The following is a 21,128-nucleotide window of genomic DNA, read 5'->3' on the forward strand; positions in this document are numbered from 1 at the left end:
TCTAATTAGCTTTATGTATATTGTCTTAAGTTATTTTATTTGAAATAAGTCAAAATAAGTTGAATAGAACATGACTTTAGACATTTGAACTTTGAGAGCATCCTCAGAAGCATCGATTGCAGGGCGACGAGCCGACTTCCGTCATTATTGTAGCAAAAGACGAGAGATGGAGGAGGCATATAGGTAGAAGTGTACACTCAAACTGTTTGAGTGTTTGACGATGCTGAATTAATAATGATACTTCAACATCATTCTTTTCTAGCTATCAAATGAACTAATGAAGTATCAAGTATGTAAAGCAAAAACTTGAGGTTACCAATGAGAGTATTCCTAATAATAAAAATACATTTTTATCAATTGTTAACTAGTACTCCCTCCGTATTTAATTAAGAGATACACTTGCCTTTTCTGGCCGTATTTATTTAAGAGATACACTTGCCATTTTTAGTAACTTATCAACCTCACTATCTAATTAAATAATACATCTAATTTACCTTATGACCTACCATCCTATTAAACAAATAATTTCACAAACCCACCCCACCTCTCACCCACCAAAATGACATGATCCTCACTTGTTTAATTATTAAAATATCTATCAAACCCCACTTGTTTTATTATTTTGTTTCATTCAATTCTTTTTCTTAATACCCGTGTCCGGCCAAGTGTATCTCTTAAATAAATACGGAGGGAGTACACAAGTGTACAACCCTATAAACTCTAATCCTGAATTCTATACAAGAATTCATATTTGTACACTAAGCTTTTAACCAATTAAGTAAATGTAGGTGTCGCTTAACCAACTCATATTATATGAGATTTTTTCAAAACAACTTAGGTGTTATAGGTAATGATGGTGTGACGAGCGCGAAACCAATATCGTACCTCCCCTAAAACTATTCTGCATAAAAAAAAGTAATATGTCTAAACTATAGAAGTAACATACCTAAACTAAGAAGGTATCTCCCCTAAAACTACTCCGTATAAAAAAAGTAACATGTATAAACTATAGAAGTAACATACCTAAACTAAAAAAAAAATACCTCCTCTAAAATTATATAAAAAAAAGTACCTCCTCTAAAATTATAAAAAAAAGTACCATGTCTAAAACTATAAAAGTAACCTATCTAAATTCGCAACACAAATTCTTATTTACAATGGGTGTACAATAAATATTGTACACCGAAGTAAAAGTTAACTCAAAATGCTTAAAAGTTAAGCTTATATATGTAAAAGTTATCTATTTTTAAGTAATAAATTTTTTCATTTTAGTAAAACTTAATTTTTTAAAATCACTAAGAATGTATAAAATTAATCATTTAATCATTTCTATCAACTTTTTTTTTTACTAATATAAAAGTTAATCAAAACTAGGTTAAAGTTACGAAAAAATGGGTAAAAGTTATGTTGGTGTACAATAAATTTATTGTACACCTTGTGCGCGCAAGACCTTTTGAAATCGCAAATGTGAACTGATCTCACCATCGGTTATTGGTAAAGACAGTCTCATATACTTCCTCCGTCTTTTAATACTCGCAACGTTTGTTAGTTTCACGCATGCCGATGCACAACTTTGATCATTTATATGTTAAATTCTCTTTATGCAAAAATTATAAAAAGTTGATATTTTGAAAATACACATTAAGACGAATCTAACAAGATCCCACATGACTACGTTTTATTTTATATAAAAAACACTACGAATAGTCAAAGTAGATTATATGAATAGTGGAAAAAGTCCAAACGTTGCGAGTATTAAAAGACGAAGGAAGTAAGAATTTGGGTATAAACAATGTTAATTACAAAACGATGCTTCTGCGGTAAAAAAAACTTATTGGGTTTATCAGTATTCAGTAATAAATCTGATTAGCAATGAGGGAAAGCTTGGGTATCAACGACGAAGGGAAGCTGGTTTTTAGAAAACGCAAAAGCCACGTCACTTTCGAACCTTTCCTTGATCATCCCGATCCCGACTGTAATTTCTTCTCTCTTTAATTTACATACTTCGTACTTTTTTATTAATCAATTCTATTTTAATTAATTATTGTTTTTAATTTTCTTTCGCAATGCAGTGCTCTCCTATGACGATGAAATTCAACACAAGTGTAAGTCCATTCTTTTCAAAATTCGATTTTTTTCGCTGTTTTACTAATTAAGATACTAATTGTTATTTCAATTCTACTTTTTTAGACCTGAATAATCCAGAGGAGGTTGAGGCTGACACTGGTTAGTAATTTTTTTTTTCATAATTTCATCGAAATTTTATTGTAGTTAAAAGTTGATAACCTAATTTAAGCTTAAATTGGTTTCCTTGTTGCTTTAAATTGATGAATGGTGATCAATTGAAGGTTAAATTGCCTTTTTTTGGGTTTTTGTTTGTTTCTTTTCCTGAGAAATTATAGTCGGAATGGGGTTATGGGGATGAATGGAGATCATGATTCATGAACAGGTTTGTTAGGGCAGGATGACCATTGATTCTTTTCTGTATTAGCAACAACTACCCGCCCGTCATCGTCGATAACCATGATCAATTGAAGGTTAAATTTTTGGGTTTTGTTTGGGTAAAGGTCAGAGAAATTATAGTGGGAATGGGGATGATTTAGGTAGCACGGAAACGGGTACGGGGACAAATATCGGGACAGGTACAGAAACGTGAAACGGCAAAATCAAAATTTCATAAGTACGGCAAGGGGATGGAAAAATAGTCCCCAAAAAAATTTTAAAAAAAAAATCAGCCACAAAAATATCAAAGTTTGGAAAACAGGGAATTATGGGTTACTGTATTTTTTTTCAACAGACGATTATATATTAATTGGCCAACGCCTTAAAGAGTTACACAACAACATAAAGCAGTAGCAGTAAGTAAGGCACAAAGATGACAGTAAGGCAAAAAGATGGCAGTGGCAGTAGCAGTAGCAAGAAACAAAGATGACGGTAGCAGTAGGCAGTAGTAAGAAACAATAACATACAACAGCTACTTAAATCAATCCTCGACCAACTGAGAAATTATTCCCTTTTTTAATGGGTACTTATATTTCTAGCCCGAAACGTCCCAAAACGTACCCGGCTCATCCGTTGACCTGTACCATGTCAATTGACTGTAGCCGAATTTTGGAGACGAATCCGGGACGTTTCCTTGAGGTACCTGTACTGTACCCGTACCCAAGAGGTACCGGTACGGATACCTCTGGAAATAGAAGTATCCGTGCATCCTAGGATAATTATGAACAGGTTTAGGGCAAGGATGACCCATGATTTTTGCTGTAATGACAACAACGGCCCGCCCCTCATCGTCAAAACCCATGATCAATTGAAGGTTATATTGTCTTCTTTTTTCTTTTGGTTTAAGCTTACAGTTGTGGACTTGTGGTATTTTTAAAGTAATAGTTGAGTTATTTTTTTCGCTCTTAAAACAAAATAGTTGAAGTTGTATTGTATATAAGCTAGTTTTACACATCTTTTTCTGTTTACAGTGTGTACTTAATTTCTTTGACATTATATGTTGCCAGAATGTCGACCTGAAAAGGACTCGCTTTATAGGCTGGGGTATAAATACCCTATCAGGCACGCTTACTTGGTCCATTCTTTTGAGGAGAAATTTGCGGGTATACAATTTGGTTCCTATAAAGATCCAGTTTTTCAAGCTACTCACTCTGTTGTATCTCTTACTTCTTTCATAGGTATCGTATTTTTCTGTCACTAATTTGGTTCACTTTCATTTTTCGTAATTCTGCCAGTGCTCGACCATCATGTTTGGTTGGTTAGTTCTCACTTTAAGTAGTTTTGAATTAACTTTTCAGATAACACGCGGTTGTTTACTTGTTCCGGTTCTGTAATTGAAAGTAGTAATGGCCAATCCACTATCTTGACTTCTGCTTGTTTGATTGCAATTTCAAGTGATGATGGTGCTCTTACAGCTGCTGAAAATGTCAAGGTTGTGTGTTATTTACTTATTTATATTTTCCTCTTCAGCTGCCCGCATAATATTTCTTTTCCCCCTTATTAGGCTTTATTATTTTCTGAGGCCAAAATTGGATTGTTTTAGATCCTCGTACATTTTAATGACGGTCCAGCCAAGACTGCTTCTTTGCTCGGGTGTTGTTTGCACTACAACATTGCTTTTGTCAGGGTTGACAAAGAACATCGAAGAGTTTTGCCATTGGAAGGGAAAGGAATAGAGTCGGCCTCAGAGGCTGTGTTTGCCTTGGGTAGAAACTATGTGTCTCGAAACTACATGGTTGCAACTGGTAAAATTACATTGAAAACCAACAAATTTTCCTGTTTAGAACTTATGTTCTCAAGCTGCAAGGTTACAAAGGTATGTGTATACGGACTTTTAATTATATTGCTATTGATTATTTAATCCTTCCACCCCATATTTGCTTCCAATCAGATGGCATAAAGATTATGATAAGTTGTTAACGTAGAATAAAATAATGTAATGGGTAGAAGAAGAAAATACATAAGAGAAAATGTTAGAATGAAGAACGATAAAGTGGATTGATGTGATGAAGAGAAAAAGGGACTTTTTACTTTATTAGAAAGGAAATGGCCAAATGGGAAGGTTATTTGGGGTTTCCTTAACCGGAAAGTTGGTTGATCTTATTTAGGGAGTATTTTATGTTTGTTGACTTGTTGTAGTGGTTGATCTTATTGTTTTTCTCATTTGCCGTTTTTGGGTTTGGTTATTTTAATTAATAAAGCAATGTTATCAGTTGTATAACAATGTTTTTAGTAGTTATCTGTCTTATAAGTGACAGGCTAAAGTCGTATCACCTAATCAAAGATAAAACCTAAACTCACTAGCTAAGTAGCAAGGGAAGTCAGGATCGAATCCACAGTGAAACATCGTTCTTTCTACTACTAAAACGATAGGTCTAGACTATTGGTAGTAACAAAAAGGTTGATTAATACTACGGCGATAATAAAATACGAAAATATCAATATTAGAAGAATTTAGGGTGACGGTTCACCACAAATGCAGACTAGGGATTGATGACAGACACTAATAAACAATTAATGGCCATAACTAGGAAAACATGCATCTCTCGAATCTTATGGATTCCTTAGGAAATTACAACTAGCAGGCTCATAGCCACAGATCATGAACATCAGATTTATACCTCTCGACGCATAATCTAAAATTCATCAAATTCAATCAAAATAGTCCGGCCGAACAGAATTGACGAACAAACAAAACAAGCTATAGAAATTATAACTAAAATTCAAATACATAAGTCTAATAAAATCCCCAATCATACATTTATGAATCGCCTAAACCCTAGAAATTAGACTACTCACTCATATTAATAAATAACAAAGCAAATAATATTATTGGAAACATGATTGAAAACAAATAATGAAATAAAGAACTAATTGAAATTGAATGATAAAGACAAGGAATGAATTAATACCTATTTGACGAACAAGGAAATAATTGAAAGATTAAAACTTGAATTGAAACTAAAATTAAGTTCTATGAATAATTGCTAAGTAAAAGTTCTAATACTAGGAAATAGAGTACGGAATCACGAGAGAGTTTACTACCAAAAACTAATTTAATATATATAGCCTCCCCCTTAAACCTACGGAGAGAAACGAGCAAAGAAATAAGGGTCGGGACCGAAAACCGGGCACCCAGGTTCTGGGAAACCAGCCGGTTTTCGGCCCTTCCCAACATAGTAAAATTGCACCGGTTTCGCACCTAAAACAACAATCCTTCGTTTCTCAAAACCTGCCGGTTTTCGAATACCGGGGCCACAGGTTTTGAGGATATTTTGCCGTATTTGCCTTGAGCTTGAATCTTGAGGCCCAAGCCCAACTCTTTTGGGTCTAATTTGCCGTTTGTGGCCCCTTGAAGTTGGCTAGATCATCTCGTACATGCTAGGGATCTGTGTAGTCATCCAGGAATAATAGAAAACGGGTCTCCAAAGACCAATTATCATCAAAAAGCGGTCCTGCAACTAAAGACACTACACAACACATATTAGCACTAAAATAGGCTCCGAAGAGCTCAAATGAGATGAAAAGTGCATACGGGACGGGGGTAAAAACTATATAAAATATGAGTGTATCAATAAGTTCCTGTCTTAAAATTTCTTGCCTTTCCTCATTCATTCATTATCATTACCCCATTAAAGAGGCTCCCGCAAGAAGCGGGGTAAAGGGGGGTCCGGTGTACGCAACCTTACCCCTGCAATTGCAGAGAAGTTGTTTCCAATTAACCCAAAAGCGATAACAGGACGACAACAAGAAGACCATCTTCTACTTCATGGAAAGGAAGCGAAGAGGTTTTAAGAGCCATTTTGATTTAGTCCATTACATCCCACAGCCAAAAGAACAAATGAATCTTTGGGTCCCTCGGAAATGGACATAATTTCTTGCCTTTCCTATTTATAATTTTTACTCTATGTTCCCACTTTCTTGTGTCTTGCTAATAAGGATAAGTCCATTTCCCTACCAAGTAGAAATGCAACAGAAAAAGTGTTTATTAAGCAATGTCCTATAGCGTATTACAAGCTAACCCCTGTTTTTATATCATAGCTAGGTCAGACCTTGGCCTATATCTTCACCTTTTCCATTGATCAAGTCATCAACATCTGATGTCTCCCCTTCATATCTTGACCCAACAATCTCCATGATTACTACTCCCTCCGTCCCTAAAAGACTGCACTCCTTTTTGGGATGCTCCTTTAAGTTTGCCCCATATCGAAGTATGGTGACTTTTTTCACTTTCTCTCTCTCTCTCTCTCTTTCTCCTCATTGGCCCAATTTACCCGCTCTCTCGCTCTCCTCATTGGCCCAATTTACCAACTTATACCCAAATATTAATAAAGTGAAGTTTGGTCTATAGGGCAATCTTGTAGGAAGGGAGGGAGTAGTTCAATAATTGAAATATTAAGCAAGCAATCATTAAGCCGACTTGTGGATTTGTACAACGTTCATTTATTAGGGTTGGGTAGGCCGGTAGGGAAGGGAAGGGATTGAGAATGGGGAGGCATCGTTGTGAGCATAGTAATGATGGCGCGTAGCTTATAAGAGAAGCAAGTAGAACAAGAGGATGAAGATTGGAAATCATCCTGTTTTCATACTAAAATCTCCTTCCTTGACGTCTGGACTCCTGAAAATGGAACTTCAGAAACATTCCTTGTGATAGTTGAATTCAGCAAATTGGGTTTGGTAAGAGAGGAGTTAAGGAATGTGTTTTTGTGAAGGGTTTCTATCAACTATATGAAGAGATAAAGGTGGGCTTTCTGGCCGGTTGGTGGTGTTCATGTTGCTGTCCACAGAAGGAAACTGGTCTAGGACTCTAGGAGTCTAGGTACAGGGGATTTGTTCCAGTTTAATATCTTCATTTCAGGTTTTTCTTTGCCCACTACAAGACTGGAATTGTCACTATTGGGCAGGATGGGACAATGTTTCTCCAACCCAAGACCTTATCTCTTTACTTTTTGAGTCAAAGCTATTGTGTGACCCTTTTGTAAAACGTTCCTAGAAAATGTTGTCTTCTTCAGTAATTGGATTAGTAGTTGTTCAGTAATTGACTAATTGGTTATTAGTAGTTGGACTGCTTTGCTTTGACAACTCATCCGAGGACTTCTAATTTAGGCTATGTTCTGTTCACCTTATTCACGCTTATTTCAGGAAAAATAAGTTTAGTTAAGTTCAGATAAGATAAGTTCATGAAAAATAAGGGTTGACCAAGTACAATTTATAACTAAAATAAGTTCAGATAAGTTCTTGATTATATTAATTATCAAACTTTAACACGTCATTGAATAGGATGTTTCTTTTGTGCCAGTGTGGTATTGGTGGTCCCCTTGTAAATTCCCGTGGAGATCTTGTTGGAGTCAACTTCCACGACGACAAAGATGATACTCCGTACCTTCCAAGTTCTCTCGTCCTGAGATGTTGGGTGCACCTTAACACTTACGGGTACGTGATGCTCTTTAATTTGAATTAAGTTAATGTACATGTGGAGTACTTTTGTTAAAGAAATCGCGGTTACAACCTATAAGCAAACTGTTGACATGTATTGTTTCTTCGTTGGTTTTTTCATTCATAGCATCATAGGTTACTATATGAAGTGTTTTACATTTAACTTTCTGTGCAAAAGCTATGTTCTCTTCACTTTATTTGTTTAGGAACTTAGTACTAGACCAATCAGAAAGATTCAACACACGTACTAGATCAGATTAACCTTTTTCAGAATATGAATCTTTATTAATATCCTAAACTACATATTATTAGAAAAATAATGAAATATCATATTTTCAAAATACACATTGAAATGAATCTAACAAGATCCCTCATGGTAATATTTTTCCTAATCTAATAGTAATACATAGGAATTGTCAATCGGACTAGACAAGAAAGATTTTGACAAAACCACAGTCCCGCACTAGGAGTCCACAGATCCACTTCATGCAAGGCAGACTCCGACCAAACCAATTTATGAAAAAGCTCAAGGTGAACTAAGGCGATTGTTGTCCTGCTTTGAGTGTGCCTCGTTGAAGAGAGGTGCACTTAATACATGATACGAGAAAAAAGAAAATTGCGCGCCTTGATCAATTTCACTTCAGATGTGCCTCAGAGGAGCGCCTTTGAATGCACCTTGCCTAGCTTTAGGAAAGTGCCTAGCACATTTTTCATACACTGGACCAGACCACACAACCTAATTGTTTAAGATTGACCAGACCACATAACCTAATTGTTTAAAATTGACCAGACCACACGAGAAGGATTTAGACCAGACCACACAATATGTATGTCTAAAATTTATATTTTCGCATGTGAGTATGTGACCGTGCTACGTGGCACTAAGAGAGTGCCGCACTTTTTGTTATACTCTTTTCCAAAAATGCCTTTGATGTATGACACTAAAAACCAAGATTTTGGGGCTTCTAGTTGTTTGTTATTGCCCCTTTACAGTTTACACTGCCTGCCCTTCCAAATGAAGTCTTTTATGGTTGAGTTCTCTGCTATACAGAAAATATCTTCCTTGGTTCATTCTTTGTAACCACACGCCTAAGAGCTAACGAGTCTTTTTTCAGAGATTGTTCACTGTCAATAATCTTCTTTATTTATCGAATGAACATATGCATATATGTGTATACATAAGTACGTGCATATTTCTACCTTTGGTGAAGTCATTATTAGGGTCACATAATACGGTCAGTGCCTGTTCGTACTCCGATTTAGTACGATTCGTACTAATACGAGTACGAAATCGATCTAATTCGACCCAATAATCGAGTGGATCGATTTCTAGTCTTCTTCGCCGAATCGCTATTGTTATTTTGAAGCTTCATCACGAAAATGGAGAATGGAGAATGTAGGCGTGAAAATGGAGGAGGGAGAAAGAAAGAGGAAGGTGAAGAGAATGAGGTGGGGAAATTAGGTTTAGCTTTTGTCTTTACTCTTTACGACATACAGCTGTGTTTTTTATTTTTTTATTTTTTTTGATAGGAAGACAGCTGTTTGTGGCTGATTTTTTTTTTTTTTGTTTTATTTTATTTTTGGAAGGAATCTTTAACATTCCCTTCATTACTCCTTACAAGTTACGAGATGGCAGTTTTTATCCTTCTGTTTTAGGATTTTTTTTTCAAATTTAAATGAAATCGTATTATGTTACCGAAAACCGTATTTAAAATTAATCAAAACGTATTACAAATACGACCACCTCTCGTATTCCGTACTCGTATTACGTTTCCGTACTAAATCGTACTACGTATTAGGTGACCCCTGGTCATTAATGTTCAACATTATAATCTAATGACCTTGTGTGTGCTAGTTTATCGAATAATCTATATTTTTTGAATGTTGCTTTGTGAATGGATTACCCTAGTAATTACCAATTTATTAATCAATCTCATAAGATCCACATTCTACCTCTAACTCTGTTAAACCAATTCGTACATTTTAAAATATATTGCTAGTTTTGCTTTTGCTAAAGCTGTTTATAGAGAGGGTTTATATTTGTTCCGAATCATCAACTTAATCTTGATTAACAAGCCATAATGACCAAATTATTTGTATAAATCATATTAATTGCAATATTGTGTGGTTCAGTACTTCAGTTCAATTGATATATGTTTCATTTAAAAAAGCCTCTTGAATATTTTGAGCATCTCCTGAACCATAAACCTTTAAAGTGGGCAGGCTCATTGCTTTTAGCACTGTAATTTGACCATCTATTGAAATTCAAACCTTAAGAAAAGCTCCAGGAGTGCAGGGGCATAATTTTAGATTTCGAGAGTGACTATAAGCTGCTTCCTATCATCGTAGTTGGGAAATTAAGCCATTGATATTTAAGAATGTTGGCATTCTTAGAGAAGACTTAGTGGAGAACACTTTGGATTCGTATAGATTCTAAGAAGACTTAGTGACTCAATGAGTGTATTGTTTTGAGGTCAATGGCGGAGCCGATGGAAGAAATTATTGATTGATGGATAATGTGGTTTTTTTTTTTAGGTAAACTGTGGTGGTAACTGAGTAAACTGACTAAGTGGTGGTTAAACTGAGGTAACTGAGTAAACTGACTAAGTGTGTGTTTGCGTGTGTGTAGAAGTTTGAGGTGGATAGTATTGGTGCTTTGACGAAAATGATATTTAAGTTGTCATTCTCTCCTACTTGTAAAACTCTCACAATTCTTTGTTATTGAAGTGAAATAATGTAAGATTACCTATAAATTCTGCTAAAGTCCACCTGACATGTTTGTAGTGTTCGGTGCACAAATAAAATTTGTATGATTGACATGTTGGTTTGTTGGGGTAATGATACACAATTTTGTAGGTCTGTGCATCATCTCCATTTCGGTTGGAAAATCAGATTGTTTAGACAAATGGAATTTGAACTGCGGGAGAAGATTTACTGGCATTATAAACTTATAAAACTTCCACCGCTTAAACAGGAGCAGAAATCTGAGAGTTCCTTATCTGAGGAGACCAACAAGCTTCATATAATTAATGATGGCCTTTTGGTAGAAGAGGTAAAATGTCTTCATCTTTTTTTTGTTGGTTGTGATCCTATGCAAGGTTTGGGACTTTTTGCTCTTGTCTGCTTGAATTTTCAATTATATTTCAGGTAGCAAGAAATTCACCAGCATACAAAGCTGGAGTTAGAGATGGTGATTTTATTCTTAAACTTTTTGGAGAACCTGTTGTCACATTACCTGTACCCGAGGTAGGTTTATATCAAATATTGATTTTTAACTTTGTTCTACGAGGTTTCAATTGGTGCGTAAAGTTCATATTGGGATAAGGTAGTCCTGTGAGGCCGTGACCACTATTTAATATTTATTGCATTGACACTGTCTTTGTGGGTGATGGCAGTATGCTGCAACTCTTTTGGACAAATCAAAATTTATGCCAGGAAAAGAAAAAGTTAAAGTTCAGGTCAGTTGAGGATTTTAGTTAATTTGTAACTAATTTTCTGAGTAATTGGTTTTTTTTTTCTTTAGATCTACTGTATGTAATTAAGCTGTCCTCGTGTTTGAATGTTCAAATCAGGTAGAATTAGTGAGGCAAAATGATCAGCGGAATAGATATCTGACAATTGACGCTACCAAGCTCAGTAGCAGTAACTTTTACAGGTATGTACTCCGTGTATTTTGTAATATATTGATATAAAATATGTGGTGTGATGGGTGGCTTAACATGTTGGGGATTCTGTTAATTTATCTATTGTCTCGTCTCAGGTGGCCAGTGCCACGTGCGGAGTGGAAGTTGTTGAAACCAGGTAAGGCAGCTCACACTAAATTTATAGTCACGTTTATAATTGTACTTTCTCAATGTTTTGATTATAGTGTCTTCTTTTCCTCTTCGTTTCTTTTGTATAAAAACAAATCGTTACCTTATTGCTTGTGATGTTCCAAGTAGTTCATTCTGCTTGTTTTCGGGATTTTATTCTGTTCTAAACTTGCTATCTTATAGAATTAGATTCTGTATGGACGCTGTTATGACTACGTCGTGGTAGAAGATGATGTCCAACACTTGAAGGCCGAAGGTTGTGGTTCGTTTAACACAGAGGTTCTTTTTGATGGATATATGTTATATGTAATGTGTTGCCATTTTGAATTAATATTTTATACCATGATACGGACCAATTGAGGCACATGATGCGACTTACCTCCTCCACGATGCTCGAGTAACCGGGCTGTAGGGCAAGGGTTTCTCCTTTTGGGATATTATACGATGATGATTAAGCTAATGTAAGTAATGAAATGTTTCTTATCAAAGCAGACAGCCAGACAGTGTAATGTAAATATGCAATGTTAATATTCTCCAACTTAGTCTTTGCACTTGGTTTTACAGAGTACTCCGTGTTACGCAGTGATTAGTAATGTAACTCGAATATGCTATTTGGAAGAACACCAAATTACAACTTGAAAACTGCAGAATTTAGTTGGTAATACCTCCGTTTTAAAGTAGTCTTTACACTTTTCGTTTTAGTCTGTTTCATAATGTTCTTTATACTTTACTTTATTTTACATTTGGACATTAATTTACTACCTTACCCTTCTTATCCTCATAATATTTATAATTTTTCATTCACTTTCTCTTATTTTATTCATTTTTTATTTCAACCACCCACCTTTGTACACCTTTTTCGTACTTTACCCATATTTTATTACAGTGTATATTCAACCAACTTTTCTACTTTTATCTTAATATTTGCACAAATAAACGATATGGGTCAAGGTCTCAAGGATATAACGGTTAGCGTAATTACAAGTAATACTAAAAAAATCTATCACTTTTAACATACATTATATCTCGGAGAACGGGAGAAGGGGTGCTGCTAATGTACTTTTTATATCAGTTTAAACATACATTAATGGCCCGAATTAAAACAAAGTCCGCAAGCATAAGCTACGATGATGTTTAGAACTTTTACACGACAAAACCATTAACTAGTTGTACTAGCAAAAACAAACAAACTAAAAACTAAAAACAAGAAACCCAAACTCATAATCTGCACTAACATTGGCTGTGTGACTTTGGAACTGCATCCTGTGTAAAGGAAAACTTCTACCTTTGCTTTCCGGTTTCCACGGGCAGCCGTTGGCGATTTTCTGTAGTACTTCCTCTGTTTCGCAATAGATGCATCATTTCTTTTTTCACGTATCCCAACATGTTTCTTTGAACATTAATATCTCTAATTACGTGTAAGTAAAAATTATAAAAAATTGATATTTAAAATCCTCACATTGATACCAATTTAACAAGATCTCACTTGACTAATGGTCAAAGTTAGTTAATGAATAGTGTCCAAAAGAGAGATGATGCATCTATTGCAGAACGGAGGAAGTAGTAAGGAAGAAAAACCTGTAGAAACAATGGTAATAATCGGATAGTAGAACCCTTGCGTTGTTGTGGTACCAAACTTTTGATGGAAGTTGTGGGAAGAAAAAAACCCTTACACTAACTACCAAAAACTAGTGGTTGATACTTTGAGCTCAGCTATTTACAGTTTTCCGGGAATTGAACTAATTTGTCTAATTACAGAAGAAATACCAAGATTAGGATGATATCTTATCCAAATAAGCAAAAATGTATTCCTCGATTTCCTATCCAAACATAGTGTTTGAAGAAGCTTAATAATGTCATGACAACATATGTCAATCACTTGGTTTAATCTCCCACTCCGCCTGTGGCAGTGGCCACCTGGGGGAGAAGACATTAGAAATTAGCACGATTTAAAAAATCTGTACCATCAAAGTCGCTGCTACGTTGGCCATATGTTTAAATCAATAGACTACAAAATATACGTACCTGTAAAAGTCCCTACTACTGAGCTTGGTAGCGTCAATTGTCAGATATTTACTATCTATTTGAGAATGAGTACTCTTCCTCAGTATCTTTACCTGATTTTGAACATTCGGGAAAAGAGCTTTATGATTGGTTGAAAAATAAAAATTAGGTCAAAACACAATAACCAATAAACTTCACAACTGACCTGAACTTGGACATTTTCTTTCTCCAGCAGTAAGTTTGACTTCTCAAGAAGAATTTCTGCATACTGCCATTGCCATCACCAACAATCATAAAGCCGGTGTCAATACAAAATTATACTACCTCCGTTTCACAATACTTATATCATTTTTGAACATTAATATCTCTAATTGTGTACAAGTAAAATTATAAAAATTTGATATTTGGAATCTCTCATTGATACGAAATTAACAAGATCCCACTTGATTACGTTTCTTCTTACATAATGGTGAAATAAACATTGTCAAAGTTGATTGATGAATAGTGTCAAAATGAGAAACGATGCCGGTATTGCGAAACGGAGGTAGTACAAGCCAAAGGACTGCCTCAACAAATATGAACTTGGTAATTAAACCTCATAACTACGCTTAAGTTAAGTGTTGAATTTAAAGCTTACAGTAGGTACAGGTGTTGCCACAGCAGGTTCTCCAAAAAGTTCAACCGCAATATCACCATTTCTGATTCCAGATCTGTATGCAGGAGAGCTACTTGCTACCTATTACCATCAGTAAAATGTAAGCGTACAAGAGCGCAAAAATTGAATAGATAATCCAAGAAACCTTGCAATGAATCACAGCCAATAGAGAAGAGAAAGAAAGTATTACCTCTTCTACCAAAAGACAATCAAATGCAAATTCAAAACTCTCGCAGAGATTATACAACAGCTCAGCGTTCATTTGTATAACAGGTCGGATTCTCCAACCGAAATGGAGATGTACCACAGACCTGTAAAATTGCATAACTCGTTACACACAGGACCATATCCAATTTGGATTATCCATTAATTTGCAGATTTTTATGAACAACCTTGCATTTATTTCTCTTAAACAGCCAATAATGGTGAATTTTTTACAAGTAGGAAAAGATGACAACTAAAGAAACGCATTCACCTTAACACAAACTTCATCTCCCACTTTATCTAAGAACCATTGATGCCAACCAATACCATGGAAGCAAATTATAATAGCAAAAAGTCATAGGAATCTCAGCAAGTCAGCTTTGCTAATCATGGCTACAATTCTGGAAATTCAACCTGAAAATAATTACCCTAGGAGGAAACTACCCACCACTCTGTAAGTTACATCCATCGATGACCTATCAAAATAAGCCAAGTTATAATCTGTCAATCACCTCAGGCATTGACCCTAAAACTCTGGCTGCACTTCCTCAAATTACCTGGCAAGCACCACTTTTGTCAACTTAACAAAGAGATACACACTACCAGATGAAGAGTGCCACATCCTCGTCATTTCATCGCAAATATCCATGTTACTATTTTTAAACCATGCATGTTACATGGGAAACATATCAATACCCTTACTTGAGAGGCTACAACTTTTAAAAAAATTTAAAATAAAATTAAAAAATACACATACACTCAATAAAATAAATAAAGAAAAAATGCATGTTAAATGTCAACTATTTTCTCTTCATATGTAACCACAAAATCTTAAACAAAACTACTACGCATTCCAAAAGGCTAATAAGTCAATCATGTATTAAAGAGCATCATGTACCCGTAAGTCTTAATGTGGTCCCAACATCTTCGAACAAGAAGACTTGGAAGGTATGGAGTATCATCTGTGTTGAAGAAGTTGACTCCGACAACGTATCCTTTGGAATTCACAAGGGGACCCCCAATACCACACTGGCACAAAATGGAGAATCTTAAAAGTTAAAACAACTCTATCCACCAACATGTTAAACTAAATAACTTCAAGGTTATATTTTTGTTAGACAAAAGCTCATGTACTAAATTTGTCATCATCGTGAATGGAGATCAATGTATCTAGGTGACTAGGTGATCTATTAAACTGTATAACATACTGAAATAATGATATTTTAGTAGTTAATTTGGTTCCTAGCATTGCCAACAGCCTGACAGGTTGAAACAAATGATAAAATAATACAGTAACAGGTAGGAAAATGATGTATTAGTAGAAAAAAATTGAATATGTGCCATGCTGCCATTGAAGATTAACACAAATAGAAACTCGGGAAACTTTTGATGCATCATTACTTCACTGGAAGCTACAAACTTTCCTGCCCTGGGAACAGGGGGGGGGGGGGTAGCCGACCGTGTAGGTACACTAATATAAACATAATGATTGTTTCACTAGATCGTGATTTGAAGAACAAGAGGCGTAAGGATATCTCGAAAAGTTAAAGCCGTTGGTTTTATGAAGTACATTTCCTAGAATAGCCGTTTAAAAATTGAAACATTACAAAATAGCCGTGTGATTGGCTGGCTGCTCTGCCACAGCCACATTGACACGGGAAGTTAGCGTTTAAAGGGAAAAAAATTGCTAAATGCAAGTCAAAATTTTGCGTTTTGACAAAGGCCTCTACATGGGCCATTTTTGTTGGCATTTAGTCAAAATAAAAATAAAGTTATCCGAATTGTATGGGCCCACTTCACACGATCCAAGGTGATGAGATACTCACACAGTGAAGAGATATCATCAAATGAGGAAAAAAGTCTCATGAATGTAGTTCATGATAATAAATAAAAATAAAAACAAATCCCCCAAAAAAATTCACGAGGAAAATAATCTCACAAGTGGAAGTGATTAGGTTTTAATTTTTCTAATCTTAGATAATTCAAGTTAGAAAGGATGGGATCAACCTACTAGGAAATCAAATTCTCTCTTCTTTTACTTTTTAAATTTTATATAAAGTATCAAATCGCAGTGTCTCACATTTATTAGAGGCAGCATATCCTAGGGATGCCTCTTTCACCTCACTACTGAGCTTGGAATGATAATATAATATGATGTATGGAGGACATTGCCAATTTCAAATACTAAAGAGTGGAGAGTGTATCACAGAGACTTCAACATGCCACGTCACCCTAAGCTCCTTTTCCCATTTTACCCTATTGACTCTATTTTTCGCATAATCCACATGAAGATCAAGTCATTTTGCTGTTAATTATCCACCAAATTACATTATACCATCAACATGCCCAAAATTTCAATTCAAACAAAGAAATAATCTTTGGGGGGGGGGGGGGGGGGAACTCACCTAAGTTTGGAGCAAAATGGATTCAATCAGCCTTCAAATTCATATCTAGATGAGGTTAGCAAGTTTAAGGCCTTCCCAACATATCTTGTAGAAATTGCCAGACTTCCAGGTATAATATCAGCAAAGAAGGATGAAATTGCGTTTTGAGTAATTACTCATCGAGGATTTGTGAAATCCTAACTTTAGCCTAATGAAAAATAAACGACTTTAGAAATTATGTTTTGAGTCGGCGAATAACTAGTGAATCTAGCAAATGAAATAAAGAGAAGAATACAAAAATTCAGTCTTTTAAGAGATTGAAACTAGCATGAATAAAGAGCTCAACATTTCAACCCTTATCACAACTCTTATCAGACCTCACTCTCAGGTGTTCTTTCAAAGATGCAAGCTCTCATACTTAAAAATGGAGTCAACTTCTCTCTCACACATTCATTAAAAAAAACTCATAGTCTTACTCTAATCCCATGAGAAAATCTCCTATGCCATTGACAATCTTCCAAGTCACCCCGAGGTCCCCGGCACTTCCTAATTAGCACTTCTGAAATAGTGAGTGATCCACAATAAAGGAATCTCCAGTGATCAACCATGACCCCTTTATTCTACAATTAACCACATTCCAAACATTTAGTGAACTAGAAAATTGCACCAAGAAAATTTGTGACCTATATGACCATTCTCTAAGCACGAAACAAATGGATCTTAGATACAGTCAACAAACCTAACAACTTTCAACAGGAAATTTCATGGAAACAACACACTAACATAGATCCCATTCAAGACAAGGTATCCAGGGAAGTCCGAATGTATGCAAACTTATCCTTAAATAATAAATAATCACAAAATATTGGTTGGTTTTCAAAAGATTCATATAACCAATTTTTTCAAATAAATTTTCTTTTGACTGGCAGAGGAAGTGAGAAAGACATTTAAAACAGTGATAATCAAATATATTAACACATAAGTAATACAGATAAGTAGTTGTTGTAAATAAATAATAAAAATGTTACTAATATAGTAATATATCAAGCAAATCAAAATAAGTGGTGCAATACAGTAACGACAAAGACAACAATAATATCAGCCATAACCACAATGGAAAATATTAACTAATCTTTTCAATTTAAGATATCCCAAAATAATATTCAAACTTTTAGTTAAAGTCAGTTTTTCTATCAATCACATCAATATACATGTTAGAACTAGAAGTGTGTCTATTGTACATACCTTTGTGATTTTGCAACTTGAGAACATAAGTTCAACACAATCAAAGTTATTTCTCTGAAATACAGATTCACCACTTGCAACCATGAACTCCTGAGACACATAGTGTCGACCCAAGGCAAACACAGCCTCTGGCATCGACTCCATTCTTTCCCCTTGTAGACATAGAAGTGATAGAACATCTTTATGGTGTTTATGAACTCTAACAAATGCCACATTGTAATGCAAACAACACCCTATCACAGAGGCCTCATAAGCTGGACCATCTGTAAAATGCACAAAGATCTGAAAAATCAAATTTTGACATAGGGATTAGAAGATATCTGATGTGAACAAAGGGAGAATAATAAAACATAAAAGGTTTTCTGAAAAGGAATTTTTAGATTACCACACAACCTTGACATTTTCCGAGACTGCACGGGCACTTTCACCATTTGTAGTTGCAACTAAACTAGCAGAAGTCAAGATAACAGCACAACCATTGGTGCTCTCTATTACGATTCCAGAACATGTAAATAATCTCTTGTCATCTGGATACAATAATAAACACCAGACACTAAGAGGTAATCAACTGACTTGTTGGGCAAGCACGAGAAAAACTAGTACAACTTCCACTTTTTATCAACATCCCACTTTGACTTCCACTTTTACCAATAAACAACTTTAATCATCGTTATTTTCATTTCTATGGCTAAAAATTATAAAAAGTTGATGTTTTGCAAATACATTCACACAAATCCAAGAACACATTAAATGAGAACATTTGTTTTTATATATTACTACCTAACTACCTCTGTTTCTTTTTATTGGTTAAGTTTTCCACTTTTCTTCATTCCTTTTCTTGGTTACACTTTTGCATTCTTCTATTTTAGCTAACTTTTTCTTACACAAACCCAGGTTACAACACTCTTTTTCTTACTTTCTCCTACAAAAACCCTGTTAACGATACTCTTTTTCCTACTTTTTCTTAGACATGCTCCAAATTTTACACTCTCTCACAGTCTCACCTACATTCCTCGTTCTGTGTAGCTACCAATAAGATTCCATACTGGATGATTGACTCATTCCATACTTGAAATAACAGCGGGAAATCCTTTGATAACATGGATTCCTATTTCTCAATGATATCCCAAGATTTAAACAATTGGTGAATCCATAAAACCATTTCATAGAAGTTCATTGATACATTCTTTTATAAAGAAAATCAACTTCAATACTGGAATAATCCACATCGGTTATGCTTCTATTGTAACGTAAGTAACATAGGGAAGTAGGGAACAGAGGTAGTAATAGAAAATTTTGGTCAAAGTGGGACAATTGATAAAAAATGGAGGGATTAAGTAATTGTAATGCAGATAATAGATTATTCAATTTCTTTCTTTATTAGGAAATAGAGTTTACAAATGATTGATACAGAAGAAAAATGAGATACCTATGAATGAACAAAGAGATACCACAGAGGGAGCCAATTTAAGGAGCATCAAGTTTAAAGTTTCATTAATATTAATGAAATCTTCACCAAATTTCTGCTCAAACGAATGGACCAAGTAAGCGGGTCTGCCAGGCAATGGATACCCCAGCCTATCATAACTGTCCTTCAAAGATCGAAATTCTGGCAACATATAATGGGAAGGAAATAACTACAGACAGTAAACAAAAAATAAAACTATTCAAAACTAGCATACATACAACTTCTAATATTTTGTTTCAAAAGGCGAAAAACAACTTCAATAATATTCTAAGAGTATCAGTGTATCTGATTAGAAATATGGGAACGTATGGGTATCGACGATGAGGGGCCAGTGGTTGTTGTTAATACAGCAAAAATCATGGTTCATCCTGAGCCCAACAAGCCTGCCTGTTCATGATCATCCCCATTCCCACTGTAATTTCTCCAAGCTTAACCCAAAAAAAAAAAAGGCAATTTAACCCTCAATTGATCATGGGTGTCGACGATGATGGGCGGGTGGTTGTTACTAATACAGCAAAATCATGTATCATCATGACCCTAAGTCCCTAACAAACATGTTCATGATCACCCCCATTCCGACTGTAATTTCTCTGAGCTTTACCCAAACAAAAACCCAAAAAAGGCAATTTGACCTTAAATTGATCATGGGTTTTGACGATGAGGGGCGGGTGGTGGTTGCTAATACAGCAAAAATCATGGGTCAACCCGACCCTAACAAACCAAAAAAAGGCAATTGATCGTGGGTAACGACGACGGGCATGTAGTTGTTGCTAATACAGCAAAAATCATGGGCCATCCTAACCCTAACAAACATGTTCATGATCATCCCCATTCCCACTGTAATTTCTATGAGCTTAACCCAAACAAAAACCCAAAAAAAGGCAATTTAACCTTCAATTGATCACCATTCATCAATTTGAAGCAACAAGTAAATCAATTTAAGCTTAAATTAGGTTATCAACTTTAAATTACAATAAAATTTCGATGAACTTATGAAAAAAGATTACTAACCAGTGTCAGCCTCAACCTCTTCTGGATTATTCAGGTCTTAAAAATAGAATTGGAGTAACAATTAATATCTTAATTAGTAAAACAACGACAAAAAAATCGAATTTTGAGAAACATGGACTTACACTTGTGTCGAATTTCATAGTCATAGGAGAGCACTGCATGGCGAAAGCAAATTAAAAACAAATAATTAATTAAAATAGAATTGATTAATAAAAAAAAGTATGAAAATTAAAGATAGAAAAATTTACAGTCGGGATCGGGATGATCAACGAAAGGTTCGAAAATCCGGTAGCTTTTGCGTTTTCTAAAAACCAGCCTCCCCTCGTCGTTGATACCCACGCTTTCCCTCATTGCTAATCCCGCAAGGGCTTTTGCCAAATCAAAATAATCAAACAGGACGGGAAGAG

General features: G+C 35.1%; 2 protein-coding genes across 5 annotated transcripts; one reads left to right on the plus strand and one right to left on the minus strand.

Annotated features, from left to right (window-relative positions):
* Positions 1-1,824: 1,824 nt before the first annotated feature.
* Positions 1,825-12,301, plus strand: LOC110776871 (uncharacterized). 3 transcript variants are annotated; one of them, XM_021981433.2, is made up of 13 exons: positions 1,828-1,975; positions 2,073-2,105; positions 2,191-2,226; positions 3,510-3,680; positions 3,801-3,934; positions 4,046-4,318; positions 7,802-7,935; positions 10,795-10,990; positions 11,086-11,184; positions 11,334-11,396; positions 11,511-11,593; positions 11,699-11,739; positions 11,934-12,301. In XM_021981433.2, the coding sequence occupies exons 1-13, from the start codon at positions 1,873-1,875 to the stop codon at positions 11,960-11,962; spliced, it is 1,395 nt and encodes a 464-aa protein (XP_021837125.2). In that variant the 5' UTR covers positions 1,828-1,872; the 3' UTR covers positions 11,963-12,301. The 3 variants fall into 3 exon arrangements, with proteins under 3 accessions (XP_056682891.1, XP_056682890.1, XP_021837125.2); XM_056826913.1 differs by having other exon boundaries at positions 1,825-1,975; positions 10,831-10,990; positions 11,699-12,301; XM_056826912.1 differs by having other exon boundaries at positions 1,827-1,975; positions 11,699-12,301.
* A 1,069-nt stretch (positions 12,302-13,370) lies between these two features.
* LOC110776873 (uncharacterized) lies at positions 13,371-21,128 on the minus strand. 2 transcript variants are annotated; one of them, XM_021981435.2, is made up of 12 exons: positions 20,970-21,127; positions 20,844-20,876; positions 20,722-20,757; positions 19,672-19,851; positions 18,636-18,769; positions 18,243-18,524; positions 15,512-15,642; positions 14,600-14,720; positions 14,392-14,490; positions 13,960-14,022; positions 13,776-13,867; positions 13,371-13,667 (listed from the first exon to the last, which is right to left on the minus strand). In XM_021981435.2, exons 1-12 carry the CDS (start codon positions 21,070-21,072, stop codon positions 13,622-13,624), a joined length of 1,320 nt encoding a protein of 439 aa, XP_021837127.2. In that variant the 5' UTR covers positions 21,073-21,127; the 3' UTR covers positions 13,371-13,621. The 2 variants fall into 2 exon arrangements, with proteins under 2 accessions (XP_021837127.2, XP_021837128.2); XM_021981436.2 differs by lacking the exon at positions 19,672-19,851 and having other exon boundaries at positions 20,970-21,128.

The sequence above is a fragment of the Spinacia oleracea genome, chromosome 4 (assembly GCF_020520425.1).
Source record: "Spinacia oleracea cultivar Varoflay chromosome 4, BTI_SOV_V1, whole genome shotgun sequence".
In the NCBI taxonomy this organism is placed as follows: Eukaryota; Viridiplantae; Streptophyta; class Magnoliopsida; order Caryophyllales; family Amaranthaceae; genus Spinacia; species Spinacia oleracea.

Coding starts and splice junctions, on each gene's coding strand:
- LOC110776871 (XM_056826912.1), top strand. CDS start 1,873: ATGAGGGAAAGCTTGGGTATCAACGACGAAGGGAAGCTGGTTTTTAGA. Junction 1,976..2,072: donor TGATCATCCCGATCCCGACT/GTAATTTCTTCT, acceptor TTCGCAATGCAG/TGCTCTCCTATGACGATGAA. Junction 3,681..3,800: donor ATCTCTTACTTCTTTCATAG/GTATCGTATTTT, acceptor TTAACTTTTCAG/ATAACACGCGGTTGTTTACT.
- LOC110776873 (XM_021981435.2), bottom strand. CDS start 21,072: ATGAGGGAAAGCGTGGGTATCAACGACGAGGGGAGGCTGGTTTTTAGA. Junction 19,852..20,721: donor AGAGGTTGAGGCTGACACTG/GTTAGTAATCTT, acceptor ATATGTTGCCAG/AATTTCGATCTTTGAAGGAC. Junction 14,023..14,391: donor TGGCAACACCTGTACCTACT/GTAAGCTTTAAA, acceptor TGGCAATGGCAG/TATGCAGAAATTCTTCTTGA.